Raw genomic sequence first — 15,896 nt, 5'->3', positions numbered from 1 at the left:
GGGAGACCGGACGGGGAGTGGGGGATGGGGGCGGGGGCCGGGGGCGGAGCCGGCTGGAGGAGCCGCGTTGATCCGCGCCCCCGTTCGCCTCCGGGAAGGCCGCGTCTCGGGCTCCAGGGTGCGGATCTGCGAGCCCTGCCTCCCCCAGCCCCACAGCCCCTGCCCAGGCCGTCCTCCAGGTGGAGAGTGTCAGGCTCTCGCCTTTCTCCCGGCACGGTCCCGCCTCCGCATGAGAAGAGGTACGAGAGGCTGGCGATTGCCAAACGGCAAGGACAAGGTGGCGTTGGGTTTGATGCACGAATTCCAAGGCGAAAGTTGAAGAAAGGAAGCGGTCGCTCAAGTTCCTACTGCTGCTCCCGCCCCGGGTCCCTGCGGTGTTCCCGAATGAGGCGCCGAGAAAGCTGCTCTTTCCTGGGCAGTCTCTGCCTTCCACATACACTCGCATCGTCGGGGATCGATCCTTTGCACTCGGACTGCTGAATCTGCACAAAAGGACCACATCTTTTCCCTTTCTGGTGGAATTTTGGGACTCGGGACGGCATCTGTGAGATTGGGGACCGTTGGAGAAGCCCGCACAGAAGACTGTGGTCATGATCTCTCCGTGGTGCTGAACCACACGCCTGCAGCCCTGCTGCGCCTCACCCCGAGCGCTCCAGCCGTTTCCTTTTAGCCTTTCCATTTGGATTCTAATAGCAAATGTTTCTCTCAGCGGTAACTATCATTTAACTAGCACAAGATTGGGTCAGACCTTCAGTCTCTGAGTTTTCGCGCAAGAGTGGCAGACATGGAAAGCGTTACTTTCATTTTAGCGCAGCACTGTAATGTCTCGTTTTATTCTTGTTCTACCCCAGGCTCCAGATCCTGCCTCGTCGGAGGTAAAGGAGAAACCTTAGGGTGGGCTCCGCGTCCAGCCCGCTCCCCGGCTCTCTCGGCGCCCTTTCTACAACCGTGGACTACATGTCCCAGGAGGCTCCGCGCGCCCGCCGGCGGCGCCCCGTGACGACTTCCGGCCTCGAGCCTCGCCGCGCGGACGGCGTCGGGACGGTACGAGCGGGCTTTTCCGGCGGGCGCCGCTCTGGGCTGTGCGGAGGAGCTAACTCGTGGACATCTACCTGAACGGTTATCGTCTTTTTTTTCCCCCGCCCTCTTCACATACTTTGGTCTTTTCAGGAAAGTGTTGGTTTATGCAAGTGGGGCTTGAGGCCATGGAATTTTCTTTCTGGAGTTCTCCGGGCAGAAACGCTGCGATCGGGCTTAGTTGGGTTTTCAGACGGCCCTGGGACCGTGGAGTTAAACTCCGCTTCCCTAGTTAAACCCGTTTGTCATAAAAATAAACAGAACTCGGATCCCTGCAGTCTGTGGGGTTGGGGGGAGCCGTGGCTATCTGCGGACTTGGTTCAGGCGCGATTCCTGTTTAGTATTGGTGATCTTGGACGTTTCTGCTTCTGGGTTGAAATGTTTATCACAGTAAATGCTACCTCTGGCTCTCCACTAGTTCTGGTGTTCTCGAGGTTAAGCTTTAATATGAAAAAGTTGAATGACGATGGCTGCTCTATAGGCGAGGCTTAGGGTGCTGCCTCCCCTCTGGCGCGTTGCGAGCCTGGGAACCCCTGCACTTCGCCATGCAAGCGGTGTCCTGTGCTGGAGGAGAGGGTCTTGGGCTCAGGGCTTTCACCAGGAACTGGCCTTGGGAACAGAGTCACCCCAGGGTGTCCTAGTCAATAAAGGGATTGAGCTAGGGAGCCACTTAGGAAACTGATTTTGACAGTAATGAACTTTGAGACCAGATAAAGAGGGTAATAATGTGCCTGTGAAGAACACGCAATTAGAAAAATTTTAAGAAAACTGGTATAAAAATTAAAGGTACATTTAGGCCGGCGTCGCGGCTCTATAGGCTAATCCTCTGCCTGCAGTGCCGGCACACCGGATTCTGTCCCGGTTGCCCCTCTTCCAGGCCAGCTCTCTGCTGTGGCCAGGGAGTGAAGTGGAGGATGGCCCAAGTGCTTGGGCCCTGCACCCCATGGGAGACCAGGAGAAGCACCTGGCTCCTGGCTTCAGATCAGCGCAGTGTGCCATTGCGGGGTGAACCAATGGAAAAGGAAGACCGTTTCTCTCTCTCACTGTCCACTCTACCTGTCAAAAAATAAAAAGTAAAAAAAAAAAAAAAAAAGTGCCTAGCAATGGAACTGGGTGACTTTATGAATTATGTAGCTTTGAATATTATGGACAAAACCTAGCAGATAGTAATGGTCAAGGTCATATATGTTAAACAGCTGTCCTCAAATAAGCAGACTTTTTGATCTTACTTTTCAGGTCTCAAAATTCTAAAACTGGTAATTTCCAGATTTTAGATGTTCCTCATTGCATTGTAAGTATTAACAACAAATAAATTTCAAGAGATGCAGACTTAGTATTTTGTTCTGTATCTAAACAGGCCAGATTTATTTTGGTATTTATGACAGCTTTTTGAAATTCTATTGCAGAGTAGGAATACCCTTTAAGTGACAGCATAATTCCTAAGTCAGTCTGGCAAATAAAGCATGGTATTCTGGAAACAGTCTGGGGCAAAATGTCACTGAGCTAACTGAAAATGAGTTGGAATTCTGTCTGTCTCACACGGCTACCTGAATTTACTATATGCATAGGAGGGGGTTGTCTGTGCTGTTCTCTTTGGGACTGTGTGTAAAGGGCAGGTTGTTTTGTTTGTTCTTATTGCCTGTCATTTACCTGGTGAGAATGCAGTAGGGAGTATGACCAGAAGCAAATCTTGTTCCAGGTTTGAGATCTTACTTTGGGAATTATTTAATAAAAATGAGGTTGGAAGCTCATGCATTTCCAAAATTCTTTAATAGATAAGACTAATGCCCAGCAACTTAAATATATTAAAACACAGCAGTTCACATTGGCTCACATTGGCCAAAGAGCATAAAGAAATGGTGCTTACAAATCTGACAAAATAGAAAGGCTATGCCTGTTCTTTCTCTGGAATGATTTATCCTATAATTGCTGAATTTCAGAGTGGTACTTTGGCATGTTAACATGATGTACAGCTAGGAAGGACCAATGATGGGTAAAGTCCTTACTCTGTGTAATGTTCTGTGGGTTATTCAAGTCACTTCTTTCCATTTAAGAGAGACATTAAGGCTACTGCAAACAGACCTGTGAAAGGAGAGACAAGCAAACCAATTTATGAAGGAGAAAGAGGAAAGGGAAGCTTCCTGGGCATGACACCATTTGCAAGGTCACAACGAATACCCCAACGGAGGGCAGATCTTTTCTTCTCAGTTGGTACTAGATAATTGTTTGGCACATATATGTGCTGAGGCTTGGACTGGGGCTCTGCTCTATAAAGCATCTGCTCTCGGACCTCCCAGCGTAATTCCTTCCTTTGATCTTCACCAGGTAATCGCATTGAGTCCCAGTCGCGTTTGTACTCAAAATATCGGGCTACGCGGTCTATCTTGCCCCGGTTTCGGCTTATCTGGTCCAGTTTGGGGAGAATAAAGGACTTGGGTCTGCTGGCCACAATCAGGTCTTGTTCATAAGCTGGAGGGCCCATTCCTTCTCTTTGTAGATAGCAAATGAGCTGATCTTGAGAATTTCCTTGGTATTCATGTGGTAGATTAAATTTCTGTGAAATATCAATTGGGGATTCCCGGTCTTCTTGGAACTGCAGATTCATCAGCCTTTGTCTTAAGTCGCAGAGATACAGATCACTCTCTGTACCAGATTCTGATTCACTGACAATTGACTCATCTGTCACTAACACTTCCCCATCTGGCTTTCTCCGTAGTACTTTTCTCTTCATTACTGGCTTTCTTAGTCTTTGGGAGGCTTCCGAGCCTGTTTCTGAAGTGTTATTACTTTCTACCTGGGGGTACTGCAGTTGCACAGGAAGAGTAGTTCGCTTCCCTGGGGTTACTGAGGCTTTGCTGTAGGGATCATACTGAGTAGTTTGGGCTTCTCTCCTGACATCTCCCTCACCTTGTCTTGCACACATATGAGTTAAAGCTGTAGCAGCTGCTAAAGTTCGTTCTTCTGGATCCATATTGGCCCATGTTTGTCCATCAGGTCCCATGAGTTCCTTCATTGCTTCCCCTACACTGTATGGCCATCTGCAAGAGATAACAGTGGTCAGTTTTTCTGAAAATAAATTCCTACCTCATATATTACTCATTCCCTTTTCTCTGTTTGATGACAAAAGGTAAATGAATAAGGCAATCATAAATTCAGTAATTATAGTAAGATAGTGATTAGTACAGAGTAGTATTGGCACAATTTGGAGGAGGCAATTACTCAGCTCTAAGGACTCATTACCTGCTTGCACTGTCACTGCCTGGCCACCTTTAGTTCCTAAGATAGAGTCAGCAAGTTCGGGCATTAAGAAAAGCTCCAGACTACCTGATAATGAAGCACACTCCTTAATGTGCAATATGTAGCAGGTACTTTGTACTTTTTGTAACATTTCACTTTCAGAGACAGTTTCTTATGCTTTATCCAGAATTTTCCATATTTACATGTATACTTTTTTCTTTAATACCAGAAAGGAGCATAGTATAATATAACCCTGTAAACCTTAAAGGTAACTGTAGTGACCAAGTGATATCAGCACATAGACTTCATTTTGTTTAAAGTTGCTTAGAATTCCAGTGTATGGATCTACTGTAGTTTATTCAGCCAGTTCTGGTATTTATATAATTTAGATTCAATCGTTTGTTAAAAACTAATGTTAGAATGAAAATTGTGTAGGTTTTTACATACTTCTGCAAATACATGTGGTTAAGTTTCTAGACATAGAACCAGTGGGTCAAAAGGTACATTTGTGTTCAACTTTGAGAAGTGTTGCCAAAATGCTTACCTCTGAAGAAGCTGTGCCAACAATGTAATACAGTTTATATCTCTACCTACTCTCCAAAATGGAACTCTGTCATCTTTGCAGTCACTTCCATGAAAAAATTCTCATATACTCCTGAGTAAAACTGAGCATCTTTTTGTACATTTATAAGCCTTTTTTCTTTTTGTATGAAATGTTTCATCTTTGTCTATTTACCTCTCTGGTTTTTGGACTTTTGCTGAACTGAATTTCTCATGAAAACCAATTTATTTATTAGTGAAATACAAGAGTACTTTAAAAATCATGGAAAATGCATATTATTTGTGCATGGACTTAAAAATATTTTTGCACTAAAATAAACTGTTAATTCAATTTTCCATGAACAATCTTTGAAGTACCTTCGTATATTGGGTTAGTCCTTTGTCACCATTCATTTTTTTCTTCCCAGTTTTTGTTTGTTCAATTTTTATTGTTATTTATTTGAAAGAGTGACAGGGAGAGGGAGAGCAGTAGCAAGGGAGACAGAAAGGAAGTGGGGGAGACAGACAGATAGATATTATGCACTTGCTGGTTCACTCTCCAAATGCCTGCAACTGTCAAGGGTGGGCCTCACACATGGGTGGCAAAGGACTTAAGTACTTGAACCGTCATCCAGTGTTTTCTGAGGTGCACCAGCAGGAAGCTGGACTGGAAGTAATCAAGGACTCAAATCAGCAATATGGGATGCCCCAGTTGCAAGCAGTGGCTTAACCTGTTGGGAGCCATGATACTCACCCCTGTTGGTTCACTTTTTTTATTTTTTGATGAAAGAAATTTTTATTTTTAGGTGGTTAATCTTCTTTTCTTACAGTGTTTTACTTAGATATGTCTTTCTCCAAAAGTATAAGAAAAAGTTATAAATCATGAAATATTTCATTTTTTTTACATTTAAACTTTTAATCTACCTGTCATACAGAAACTCAAAGCGCAAAAAACTAGGTGAGTTCCCCTAGAATAGTAAACAGAGTGAACCTTCAAAATGGATACATATCTTTTGTAACTAAAGGAACCATCAGATCATTGAAATACATACAAAGAATTTCAACACTGGCATCTAAGTGACATCAGACTCTTGTAACTTAAAAGTACAGAAATCTTTTTATTAGAAATGGTACTATGGGGCCAGTGCTGTGGTGTAGTGGGTAAAGCAGTTGTCTGCAGTGCTGGCATCCCATATGAGCAGCGGTTCGAGTCCTGGCTGCTCCACTTCTGATCTTGCTTGCTGCTTTGGCCTGGGAAAGCAGTGGAAGATGGCGCCTGTGTGGGAGACCTGGAGGAAGCTCCCTGCTCCTGCAGCCATTTGGGGGGTGAACTAGTGGATAGAAGACCTTGCTCTCTGCCTCTCTCTAATTCTGCCTTTCAAATAAATAAATTAACTAAAAAAAAAAAAAAAAAAAATAAGAAATGGTACTAAATTCAGCTTAACAAGTGATGCCTAATTACCTTTTTTCTGCCATCCAAATTGCTTAAAGTGAGAAAATCTTGTTTCCAAGTTCTACATCCAATGTGAAATATAATCATTGATACGTTTCTTCAATTAGGCTAGCTTCTATTGTACCACCTGTAAGACAAAACTGAATATTAGAAGAGAGTAGAAATAAATCATAAATCACTGAAATAATGGAAAGCAGCAGAAACTCAAGCAGACTTAAATAGCCCATAGAGAAAAATCTTATATTTAGGAAAACTAGACAAATATGAGGAATCAAAAGGAAATGTTTTGGGGAGAAATATCAAGAGCATCAGTCCTCAGTCATCTCAGTTATTATTTTTTAAATATTTATTTATTTGAAAGGCAGAGTTACAGAAAGAGGGACAGATGAAAAGAGAGGTCTTCCATCTGTTGGTTCATTCCCCAAATGACTAGAATGGCTGGAGCTGGGCCAGTCTGAAGCCAGGAGCCAGGAGCTGCTTCTGGGTCTCTCATGTGGGTGCATGGACCCAAGGACTTGGGCCATCTTCCATTGCTTTCCCAGACCATTGGCAGGGGGTTATATTAGAAGTGGAGCAGTCAGGACTTGAACTGGCACCCATATGGGATGCCAGCGCTGCAGGTGGAGGCTTAATCTACTATACCATAGTGTTGGCTCCCATCTCAGTTACTGAACAGAGAAATAAATTCCACACAGACATTTCCTCCAGGTTTTGACTATTTTAAAAACTGACTGATCTGTAGTAGTTAAGCTTATGCTTGCATCCCTGGGAAAGCAAAAAAGTCTGCATTCTTTGGACCTAAAATTAAATCTTATACACTATTTAACATAGTGATACTGACATCAACAAAGGAACAGGCACTGAAACTGATATTATTTTGCTGTCTCTTTCAGGGAGGAGGACCTGTATGATTTGTTGAATTCTGGAGTCGTAATATCATGGCTGAAAATGACACAGACAGAAACCAGACTGAGAAACTTCTAAAAAGAATACAAGAACTGGAACAGGAGGTACAAAGACTTAAAAAGGAACAGGGCAACTATAAGGACTCAAACATTAGAGAAAATGCCTCAGGAACTGGAAAAGCTAAGCGTACATTTGATTTCAGTGCTCATGGCCGAAGACATGTAGCCCTAAGGATAGCCTATTTGGGCTGGGGATACCAGGGCTTTGCTAGTCAGGAAAACACAACCAATACCATTGAAGAGAAACTGTTTGAGGCACTAACCAAGACTCGACTAGTAGAAAGCAGACAGACGTCCAACTATCACCGGTGTGGACGAACAGACAAAGGAGTTAGTGCCTTTGGACAGGTAAGGGCTAGCATATTATTTCTTAAAGCAAGTAATACCAGAATATTCTCATAGTAGGTAGTAAGTATAGAGATTTGCATCTCTGAAACAGTCTCTTTCTCTTAATTCCACAGGTAATTTCTCTTGACCTTCGTTCTCAGTTTCCAATGGCCAAAGATTCAGAAAGTTGTAATTCAAAAGATGAAGCTAATGATGTTGCTGAAGAGATCCGTTATACCCACATCCTCAATCGGGTGCTCCCTCCAGACATCCGTATACTGGCCTGGGCCCCAGTAGATCCTGGTTTCAGTGCTAGGTTCAGCTGTCTTGAGCGGACTTACCACTATTTTTTCCCTCGTGCTGATTTAGATATTGTGACCATGAATTGTGCAGCCCAGAAGTATGTTGGCACCCATGATTTCAGGAACTTGTGTAAAATGGATGTAGCTAATGGAGTTATTAATTTTCAGAGAACTATTTTGTCTGCTAAAGTACAGTTAGTGGGCCAGAGCCTGGGTGAGGAGAGATGGCAAGAACATTTCCAGTTATGTCAATTTGAAGTGACAGGCCAGGCATTCCTTTATCATCAAGTGCGCTGTATGATGGCTATCCTCTTTCTGATTGGCCAAGGAATGGAGAAACCAGACATAATTGATGAGCTGCTGAATGTAGAGAAGAACCCTCAGAAACCTCAATATAGGTGAGTGGAAAAGCCAAAGAAAAAAGTCCCAAGTAAGCCTCCTCTCTCCCATGATTCATGATTGTTTAAATAATTGATTCTGCTTTCATACAGCTTTTAATCTAATTTGTAGGATGTTATGAACATGTAGAGGGGAGCAGTATCTTCTGATTTTCTCTTATTATTTATCCCATTGATAAGGGAACAGGTGTCTGGACCAGACTCCTTAGTAAAAGGACATTCACTTCTGCATCTTTTTTGGTGGTGGTTTTGGTTTCTGAATTTATGTTAGAAAGTTTTGAACAATTCAAACTATTCATGTTAAAGCTTGCTTATGTTGCATCAAGTAATCATTCTACTGTACTTTTGAATCTCCTAATGCAGAAGAGGCAGAAAGAATATAGTAATATTTTTCTTTGGAGTACACGCTAAGGTCAGACAGATGCTAGTAATTCATTCCTAAGCTATAAGAATCTAACTTTTACTCATAAACATTTGGGATGTCATTAACAAATTTGAAAATACCAACAGTTTTAAATTTTATAGCATGAAGGAGCTTCATCAACAAGTCTAGATGACTTGTTACACCACTATCATTCACCTAATATAAATCAAGTCTGTGTCAGGTTGAGCCATTTGTTGCATTTTTATTTCTCTGTAATTATAGGAAGGTGGTTCAAGGGTAAGGAATATACATTTTTTTTTTAAATAAATTCCAAGCACTGTGAAATACTTTTTTTTTTTTTTTTTTACAGTCAGAGTTAGACATTGAGAGAGAGAGAGAGAGTAAGGTCTTCCTTCCCTTGGTTCACCCCACAAATGGCCGCCACGGCCGGTGCGCTGCGCCCATCTGAAGCCAGGAGCCAGGTGCTTCCTCCTGGTCTCCCATGTGGGTGCAGGCCCCAAGGACTTGGGCCATCCTCCACTGCCTTCCCCGGGCCACAGCAGAGAGCTAGACTGGAAGAGGAGCAACCGGGACAGAACTGGCACCCCAGCTAGGACTAGAACCCGGGGTGCTGGCGCCACAGGCAGAGGATTAGCCTAATGAGCCTGAAATACTTTTTTATTTAAATTTAGTTTTTTGAAATGCAGAGTTACAGAGACAGAGATCTTCTATTCACTGGTTCATTCCCTGAATGGCCATAATGGCCAAGCGAAGCCAGGAGCCTGGGAACTGCCTGTGGAATGGGGGCCCATGCATTTGGCCATCTTCTGCTTCTTTCTCCAGTGCCAATAGTAGGGAGCTGGATCACAACAGAGCAGCCAGGACTTGAACCAGAGCTACATGGGATGCTGGTGTCACAGTTGTTGGCTTACCTTGCTGTGCCATGATGCCAGCCCCAAGGACAGTATTTTTTTTTCAAGCTGTTAAAGACTCACTGTCGACCAGAATGGGTAACCCCCTCTACTCCCAACCCAGTTCTCTGGATGGACTATTGAATGGCTGCTATGTGTTCTCATACTGTTTCTTCTTTTTGTCTCTAGTATGGCTGTAGAATTTCCTCTTGTCTTACATGATTGTAAGTTTGAAAATATCAAGTGGATCTATGACCAGGAGGTTCAACAATTCAATGTCACTCACCTACAGCAACTATGGGCCAATCATGCTGTCAAAACTCATGTGTTGTACAGCATGTTGAAAGGACTAGACTCTGTTGCAGTATCTTGTGGGACAGGGCCGAAGACAGATGGAGTGATAGAGTGGAGAAATGTGACACCCCCTGTCATAAAGCACACCAGCGCCTTTGTAGAAGGAGTGAAAATGCGCACATATAAACCACTAATGGATCGTCCTAAATGCCAAGGATTGGAATCCCGGATCCAGCATTTTGTACGTAGGGGACGCATTGAACACCCACACTTACTCCACAAGAAAGAAGCAAAAGGCAAAAGGGACTGTAATGACACACATGAAGAGGAGAAAACTGTTTTGGAGAATCCAACAAAGAGGGTCTGTGTTGATACAGAAATTAAAAGCATCATTTAACCATAGAAATATCACCAGGATCTAGGATGCAATAACCAGCTAGTGGTAGGAAGGTAGAAAGGAAATACAAAAGTAATATTTACTGCAGGAAGTCCTGGAAATTCCTATGATCATCTCTTGTGAAAAAAGACTTTAATACTCTCTTAAGGAAATTCTTAAACACGAGTTCAAACATCCTCTCTTCTTTGTCCAAAAGATTTAAGAGATGAAGGATGCAAAAAGCAACTGTAAAATAAAGACGCACATGTGCGCATGCACTTGGAAACCTGTGCCTTGTGTTCAGATCATTAGAAGCCTGACCTTGCTGGTGTATAAAGCACAGAAGCCTTTCTTACGAAGCATATAAATCTGCACAGGTTGGAAAACTCTATGAAGGACCATAGAATAAATGTTTTAGGCTCTATGAACCATAAATGGTATCTGTTGCCCATTCTTTTTTACAAACCCTTTACAAATGTGGGGAAAAAAAAGCATTCTTCAGTCATGGGCCACAGTATTTTCCATCCCTGATCTAGTGGTTACTTTAAAATTCTTAAAAAGAGATCTTCAAGCTACACTTTGCAGAGCAAGCAGGGACTAGTTAAAGTGAACATAAAGAAATGGAGCTGTAAGTATGTCTGAGGCAGAAGGTGCAGCTTGTATAGAGTTAAAAGGTTATATCACATGCATTCAGGTACCGTAATTCAGTATATGAGGGGGATAGGCTGCAGCTCCCTCCCACCCCCATACCAAAATCTGAGGCTGCTCAAGTCATTTATGTAAAATGGCATAATATTTGCATATAGCCTGTGTACATCCTCCAGTATATTTTAAGTCATCTCTAGACTACTAACTATCTAACACAACATTAATGCTATGTAAGTAGTTGTTTCACTAATAGAATCTTAAATTTAAAATATCACTCTGGACACTGTAGATTGGAATGGAAACAAGACTGAAAGCAGGGACTAATATCAGGCTCTCAATGCAAGAGGAGATGATGGTCTAGAATGGATTTGTAGTGTGAAGAATGGATAGAGAGGGAGAGATGAATTGGAGATTAAGCAAAAGCAGAGGACTCAGTGGCTAAGTGTGGAATTCCAAAGTAGGGAATCTCTCAGGATAATTCCTAGCTTTCAGATCTGAGTAATTCAGTGACCAGTGAAGAGGTGGGGCTTTCTTGTTATCAAAGCAGAATTAATAAGGGACCCTCAAAATACTTAGACACACCTATATATATATATAGGTCTAAGTATATATATATATATATATACACTTATATATATATATAGGTCTAAGTATATAATATATATATATTCAGAAGAGTTTAAAGCACTTTTTTTTTAAGGCTCTCTTAAATATCCTCTTTCATAAAAAAGTGAAAGAAATGAACTCAGACCTTTTGGGTCAGTAATAATTTTCAGTGTTTTATCCATATACTTACACTATATGCTTAAGAGATTTATTCAGAGCCAAGAAATAATTTTTTCCTAGCTATGTTCAGGGCTCCGGGTAGAAAAGTGTTTTTTTGGTGCAAATTTTTTTTGAAGTCTACGTATATAAAGAACTTTTGAGGGGCTGGCGCTGTGGCATGGTGGGTAAAGCTGCCATCTGTGTTGCCAGCATCCCATAAAGGTGCCGGTTCGAGTCCCAGCTGTTCCACTTCCAATCCATCTCCCTGCTAATACACTTGGGAAAGCAGCAGCAGATGGCTCAACTATTTCATCCCCTGTACCCACATGGGAGACCTGGAAGAAGCTCCTGGCTCCTGTCTTTGTATAGGCCCAGCTCCAGCTGTTGTGGCCTCTGGGGAGTGAACCAGTGGATTGAAGATTTCTCTCTTTGTCTTTCTGTAACTCTGCCTTTCAAATAACTAAATAAATAATTTTTCAAAAGTTAATGGAAAATGCCCATTATCAAAAACAATGCATGGGTTTCAGTTTTTTTTTTTTTTAACACCAAAATAAACTCACTGTGTAATTTAGTTTTTTTCCATGAACTTTTTTTGAGTTACATTCCTATAGTTTCCATCCCCAAGATGCCAGTCAAGTACAACTGGCACATGGGTCAATTCAGGCAGAATTAACACGCAAATAGCAAACTGATGATGCTAAGTGCTGCTGAAGGAGGTAGACTAAAAATAAGTTCCAGGTTTAGGAAGTCTGCATCAGAAAAGTGAGGTGACCTTGTATTGAAGAGTAAGGAGGCACACATCCCAGCAAAGAGGGTACAAATATTCCTGTTCTAATGAGTGGTATAAAGTAGCAAGGTTTATTCACAGTAACCAGTGGTACTAACCAAGTTTTCTAGATTTTGCATCATGACTGCATTTTAGGACTTGGTTTACCAACACTTCATAATGCCTTTAATTTTTAAGTATGATTACTTCATCCTTTAATTTTGATGTAAAGATTCCCTACCCACTTCCTTTTTCTGTGAAATTATTGAGCATGATGGAAAAACCCTTAAACAAGTAAAGCAAACCAAAGTGGGTTTTTTTTTAAGTTCTTACCTTATTTCAGTATATCTTGATTGGCATTAGTATTCAAGTTTAAAAAAAACCTAGAAGAATAGAGTTTAAGAAATCATTTCTCATTTTTTTTATTCTTTAAAAATTTTATATTTATTTGAAAGGCAGAGACACAGAGATCTATTAGCAAGCTGCTGAAACTGGACCCAGAGTCAGGATTTGAACCCAGGCACTCTAATTTGGGAATTGGGCATCCTAACTACTGCACCAAACCACCTACCCTTCACAAGAAACCAACTCTACAGCAGTACTATACAGTTGGAAGGTGGAAAAGCCTTAACTAAGAGCCAAATATTAGTTGAGTCTGTAGAAGCAAAGGGGTTAAAGATCCTAGACCTTAAGTAAAATCCTTTCAAAGTATCAAATCTAAATGATTTAGTGACCTCATTTTTGGTAATTAACACAGAAAAAGGAGTCATCACACATGGAACAAACGAGAAGCCTCTAAATCTAACTGCAGAATCATTTGTTACTTGAAGTGGTAGTTGTGCAAATTCCCAAGTTTCTGATCCATGTTGGGAACTAAAGAAGTGTAAGAAGACAGTAAAGTAGGGCTTAGAGCACACCTCACTTTTAAAATGGAAATAGACTGTGAAATTTGAGTTTGAAGGAGGGTACTTCCAAAAGTTCATGGAAAATAGAATTAAAAGATGTTTATTTTGATGCAAATAATTTGAAATATATATATTCACATCTTTGTGGGATTCTCTGGGCTAGGAACATTTTTGACACTAAAGTCAAAACATTTTTTCTAAAAAAAAAAAAAATTCATACAGTGATTACCATGTTACTCATTTGCATTTAAATTATCACACATGGGGTAGGTGCTGTGACACTGGTTTAAGCTGCTGCTTGGGATGCTTAACATCCCATTTCAGAGGAAGGAGTCTTCTGCTACTCGGCTTCCTGCTAATGTGCCTGGTAGGCAGCTGATGATGCCACCCTCATGGGAGACCTGGATGGAGTTCCTGACTCCTGGCTTCAGCCTGACCGAGACCTGGCTGTTGTAGGCATTTGGGGAGTGACTTAATAGATCTCTGTCACTCTTCCTTTCAAATAAATAAATAAATCTAGATAGGTGTTTGCAAATAATAAAATACAGACTTTAAAAAGGTCCACATGTAGCTGTCATTTCTTTTCTTTGCTATAAAGACCTGGCAATCCTTTCTCTCTTTGAGACATTACACATCAGTAGAATAGGGAAAAGGCAGATGACTTACCAAAGAATGACTATTAGGAAGGATTAAGTTTTCCAGATGGCATTGCATTATGAATCAGAATTTTAAGCTGTAATTTAAATCCACTTCCAGCAATTTATGATGAGACAAGCTGGATGAGAATGCAAAATGTAGATGTATTGTGACTATAACTACAGAAGATTTTATGATCATGAAACTATCTTTAGCGTAAATGTTCATTAGTAGAGACTGGTTAAATAACACAAGGGTACTTTATGGGAAAATGGAATTAAAAGATGTTTATTTTGGTGCAAAAAAATTGAAAGCCATGAGTAGTTTTTCCATAATATGCATTTTCCAAGAGTCTTAAAAAAAAAAGATTTTTTTGAAAGAATTGGAGAGAGAGAGAGAGAGAAAGAGAGAGAGAAAGATTGATCTGCCATTTGCTGCTTCACTCCCCAAATGGCTGCAATGGCCCAGAGCTGAGCCAGGCCAAAGCCAGGAGCCTGGAGTTTCTTCCAGGTCTCTTGCATGGGGGCAGGGGCTCAAGCACTTGGGCCATCTTCCACTGCTTTCTGAGGCACATTAGCAGGAAGCTGGGTTGGAAGTGGAGCAGCTGGGTCTCCAATAAGTGCCCATATGGGATGCTGGCTTCACAGGCGGAGTCTTTTTCTTTTTTTGGAAGATTTTATTTATTGGAGAGGTAGAGTTAGACAGTGAGAGGGAGAGGCAGAAAGGTCTAGAGGTGGAATCCTAACCTGCTATGCCACAATGCCAGCCCCTCCAAGAACTTTTTCAAGTACCCTGTACACAGTACAATATAGCCATAGCAAGAAAGAGCATGCATCCGTTAATAATGGCAATAAACATCTACATCTGACAGAAACCTGCTGCCAGTAAATGACTAAGGCATGATCTGTTTTCAACACTTTATTACATTCCTAGTATACAATTATATTAAATGTATGTTAGGATAACCACGTAAATATCTGAGGTAAACCCAAATGTGAAGTGTTCTCTCTGACGACTACCTGTGGCTGATGGAATTACCACTATTTTCCATCTTTCTTCTGTGTACGTACTCAATACCGCTCGGATTTATTTCTAAAAACAAGTACACATACACGTCTGCATTCTGGCCGATTTATCGCCTTAGAATGAGGTCATGTTAGTGGATGGCGGCTTAGACATCGCGTTCCATTTAAACGGATTCATAAATCCACACTGGCCCCCGCCCCAGTCCTGCACTCTAAGATATCTTGATGTTCTTCTTGAGTTACTAACTAGAAACATTTTTATCATAAAGCCAGGTCTATTATCTTTTTTGGGTAGGCCCAGTTTCACCGGCTGTGCCAACGCATAGGCAAACACCTTGCAAGGCTACATCCAGGCTCCACAAAAGGTGCGCGTCCGAGGCGACCAGGTGACCAGGCTTGGTCCCGACAGTCGCACCGTCTGGCGGCGGCAGGGCTCGGTCCCCGGGCCTGGGTGGGACTCGGCCCGCACGGTCGCCGCACATTGTGACCCGAGGGGCCGCGCAGCCCCGCGCACGCCACGGCCGGGGCGACACCCGGACGCAGAGGGCCGGCGACCCGCACTTCTGGACTGTCCCGCGGCAGGGAAAACGAGGGGCACAGGCTCCCGCAGCGGCGGGCGAGTCGCACCCGTCTCCCCGCCCGGGCCCCCGCGCCGGCCGCTCCCAGCTCTGCCTCAGCTCACCTGCCTCGCCGAGCCCGTCGCACCGCGTCCCGGCGCGCCGCCAGCCGAACCCCGCAAGTGTCGGTTAGCGTTCGGCAGCTCGCGCACGCGCACGGCGCGCCCCCGCGTCCAGCCTGCCGTTAACGGTCAAGTCTCTGAGGTTTTAAATCCCAGGAGCGAACCGACACTCTCGGCACCGCCCACCCTCTCTCTTATTGGCCCCGAGGGGTGAGCGTCCTCCATGTC

General features: G+C 42.8%; 2 protein-coding genes across 13 annotated transcripts; one reads left to right on the top strand and one right to left on the bottom strand.

The window, feature by feature from the left end:
- The first annotated feature begins 47 nt into the window (after nt 1-47).
- Nucleotides 48-10,679, top strand: PUS3 (pseudouridine synthase 3). 9 transcript variants are annotated; one of them, XM_089335328.1, is made up of 6 exons: nt 48-1,119; nt 2,314-2,368; nt 4,351-4,442; nt 7,201-7,620; nt 7,734-8,299; nt 9,764-10,679. In XM_089335328.1, the coding sequence occupies exons 4-6, from the start codon at nt 7,246-7,248 to the stop codon at nt 10,263-10,265; spliced, it is 1,443 nt and encodes a 480-aa protein (XP_089191454.1). In that variant the 5' UTR covers nt 48-1,119; nt 2,314-2,368; nt 4,351-4,442; nt 7,201-7,245; the 3' UTR covers nt 10,266-10,679. The 9 variants fall into 9 exon arrangements, with proteins under 9 accessions (XP_089191454.1, XP_089191442.1, XP_008257820.1 ...); XM_089335316.1 differs by lacking the exons at nt 2,314-2,368; nt 4,351-4,442 and having other exon boundaries at nt 48-711; nt 852-1,119; XM_008259598.5 differs by lacking the exon at nt 4,351-4,442.
- HYLS1 (HYLS1 centriolar and ciliogenesis associated) lies at nt 2,829-15,828 on the bottom strand. Of its 4 annotated transcripts, XM_008259617.5 has the most exons (5): nt 15,672-15,818; nt 13,995-14,103; nt 12,757-12,806; nt 6,317-6,434; nt 2,829-4,115 (listed from the first exon to the last, which is right to left on the bottom strand). In XM_008259617.5, exons 4-5 carry the CDS (start codon nt 6,328-6,330, stop codon nt 3,188-3,190), a joined length of 942 nt encoding a protein of 313 aa, XP_008257839.1. In that variant the 5' UTR covers nt 6,331-6,434; nt 12,757-12,806; nt 13,995-14,103; nt 15,672-15,818; the 3' UTR covers nt 2,829-3,187. The 4 variants fall into 4 exon arrangements, with proteins under 4 accessions (XP_008257839.1, XP_008257845.1, XP_008257847.1 ...); XM_008259623.5 differs by lacking the exon at nt 13,995-14,103 and having other exon boundaries at nt 15,672-15,823; XM_008259625.5 differs by lacking the exon at nt 12,757-12,806.
- Nucleotides 15,829-15,896: the final 68 nt, after the last annotated feature.

This window comes from Oryctolagus cuniculus, chromosome 1 (genome assembly GCF_051225735.1).
Source record: "Oryctolagus cuniculus isolate XC-2025 breed Fujian yellow rabbit chromosome 1, ASM5122573v1, whole genome shotgun sequence".
Classification (NCBI taxonomy): Eukaryota; Metazoa; Chordata; class Mammalia; order Lagomorpha; family Leporidae; genus Oryctolagus; species Oryctolagus cuniculus.
The sequence above is the reverse complement of the archived record's forward strand: the minus strand, read 5'-3'. Positions and strand labels throughout refer to the sequence as shown.

What these genes read in the sequence shown, in the direction of transcription:
- PUS3 (XM_089335316.1), top strand. Translation starts at nt 7,246, where the DNA reads ATGGCTGAAAATGACACAGACAGAAACCAGACTGAGAAACTTCTAAAA. An exon ending in GAGTTAGTGCCTTTGGACAG is followed by an intron (nt 7,621 to 7,733) that starts GTAAGGGCTAGC and finishes TTAATTCCACAG; the next exon opens with GTAATTTCTCTTGACCTTCG. An exon ending in CCTCAGAAACCTCAATATAG is followed by an intron (nt 8,300 to 9,763) that starts GTGAGTGGAAAA and finishes TTTTGTCTCTAG; the next exon opens with TATGGCTGTAGAATTTCCTC.